This window comes from Belonocnema kinseyi, chromosome 9 (assembly GCF_010883055.1).
Source record: "Belonocnema kinseyi isolate 2016_QV_RU_SX_M_011 chromosome 9, B_treatae_v1, whole genome shotgun sequence".
NCBI classification, from domain to species: Eukaryota; Metazoa; Arthropoda; class Insecta; order Hymenoptera; family Cynipidae; genus Belonocnema; species Belonocnema kinseyi.
This window is the reverse complement of record NC_046665.1, coordinates 106,856,088-106,857,747: the sequence shown is the minus strand read 5'-3', so window position 1 is coordinate 106,857,747 and position 1,660 is coordinate 106,856,088. Positions and strand designations below refer to the sequence as shown.

General features: G+C 35.1%; 1 protein-coding gene across 1 annotated transcript; it reads right to left on the bottom strand.

Annotated features, from left to right (window-relative positions):
* Positions 1 to 424: 424 nt before the first annotated feature.
* Positions 425 to 1,375, bottom strand: LOC117180676 (tigger transposable element-derived protein 4-like). The gene has a single exon (XM_033373166.1). It carries the CDS (start codon positions 1,373 to 1,375, stop codon positions 425 to 427), a length of 951 nt encoding a protein of 316 aa, XP_033229057.1.
* Positions 1,376 to 1,660: the final 285 nt, after the last annotated feature.

Sequence of the window (1,660 nt, the reverse complement as noted above, 5' to 3'; positions counted from 1 at the left end):
AGAGTATACACGCACACAATTCGTTTATACGTTTTTTATACGTCTTAGATAACGTATTGTGAATTTCCCTTAAAATACATTCGATGCAGGCAGTGTGAAAATGTTTTTCAGTTAATATTATAATGCCAGATTTAATTAATTAATATTTAATTAATAAAATTAATTAATTAATAATTAATAATCAAACGTTAAAATTTCGACAGACTCAGAAAAATCAGGGATTGGGAGAATTTGGTAATATGCAATTATGTTGATGTCAGTTATAGAGAAGTTTGAAATTAACAATGAGTTATCCAACGTAAAGATAATTTGTTGGCCCTAAAAAGGGCCGTTTGGTATTTTTAAATAGCAGATTATTTAATAAAGTCAGTAATTTTTTTCTGTTTGATGCAACTCTTTCTCTAGCAGAAGTTTTCAATCATGTCTAAAGCAGCAAAGATTGTGTTCGGCACATCACTTTGTTCAGAAAGAAACCTGCGAGCAATGCTAAACGAACTTCAGCATCTCTTAATTTTGTTGGGGGTGCCACATCCTGATCCTCGGCATCATTCTCGTCATCAGATTTTGAAGGTTCTTGTGCCTGTATACTATCCAATATCTCAGTATCTATAGGTTCACTAGCAATAATCACATTAGTGTCTACATCAATGAAATCTTCAAAAGTTACATCTGTGAAGCCCAACATTCTTTGTAGATCATTCCACTCTTCAGAAGTACCATCCGATAAAGTTTCGACTTGTTCTTGTGTTGCAAGATTTTCCACGTCAGTTTTTACGAAGCCAGCCTTCCGAAAGCAATTCGCAATTGTATCACTTGTGACATCAGTCCAAGCTTTGTTCAAGTCGAAAATAGCATCCAATAAATTCAAATTAGTCAACCCCATTTTCTCATCCGAAGCCTTGAGCAATCTTTTTATAATTCTCCGCCGGTAATTCACTTTAAGGTTCTTAATGATTCCTTGATCCATTGGTTGCAATTTGGCAGTTAAATTTTGTGGTAAGTGAATCACCTTTATGGCTTTCAAAGTTTGAATTAAGACTTTCGGATGAGCCGGACAATTATCCACAAGTAGGAGAACTTTCCGATTTTCTCTTTGAAACTTGTGATCAATCTTATGAAGACAGTCTTCGTATACTGAAGTAGTTATCCAAGCATTTTTATTGCTCTCGTAAAGCACTGGTAAAGACTTGACTCCCTTGAGACATCGTGGATTCTTAGATTTGCCTATTACCAGCAACTCTAGTTTTTCTTTACCAGACATATTAGCGCAAACCATGACAGTAACACGATCTTTGCTTTGTTTACCACCATGACAAGTGTCTCCCTTAAATGTCAGTTTTATCTGGTAAACATTTGAAAAAAAGACCTGTTTCATCTGCATTGAAGATATCTTCTATTGCATAAACTTCTAACAAGCTAGGCAAAATGTCGGTGAGAAACTTTCCGCAGTCTTCTTCCGAAACAGAAGTACTTTCGCTATTTAATGTCCTATAGATTATTCCATTCCTATTCTTAAATTTTTCTAACCACTCAGAGCTAGGTTTCAAGTCTTTGTATCCTGAGTGAGCTGTAAAGAATTCAGATTTTCTAGCACTATAGGACCAGATAAGGGAATATTCTGGTACCGAGCAAATTTCATCCATTCCACCATCGATATTTC

Excerpts from the sequence above, each read along its gene's own strand:
- LOC117180676 (XM_033373166.1), bottom strand. The coding sequence starts at position 1,375 with ATGAAACAGGTCTTTTTTTCAAATGTTTACCAGATAAAACTGACATTT.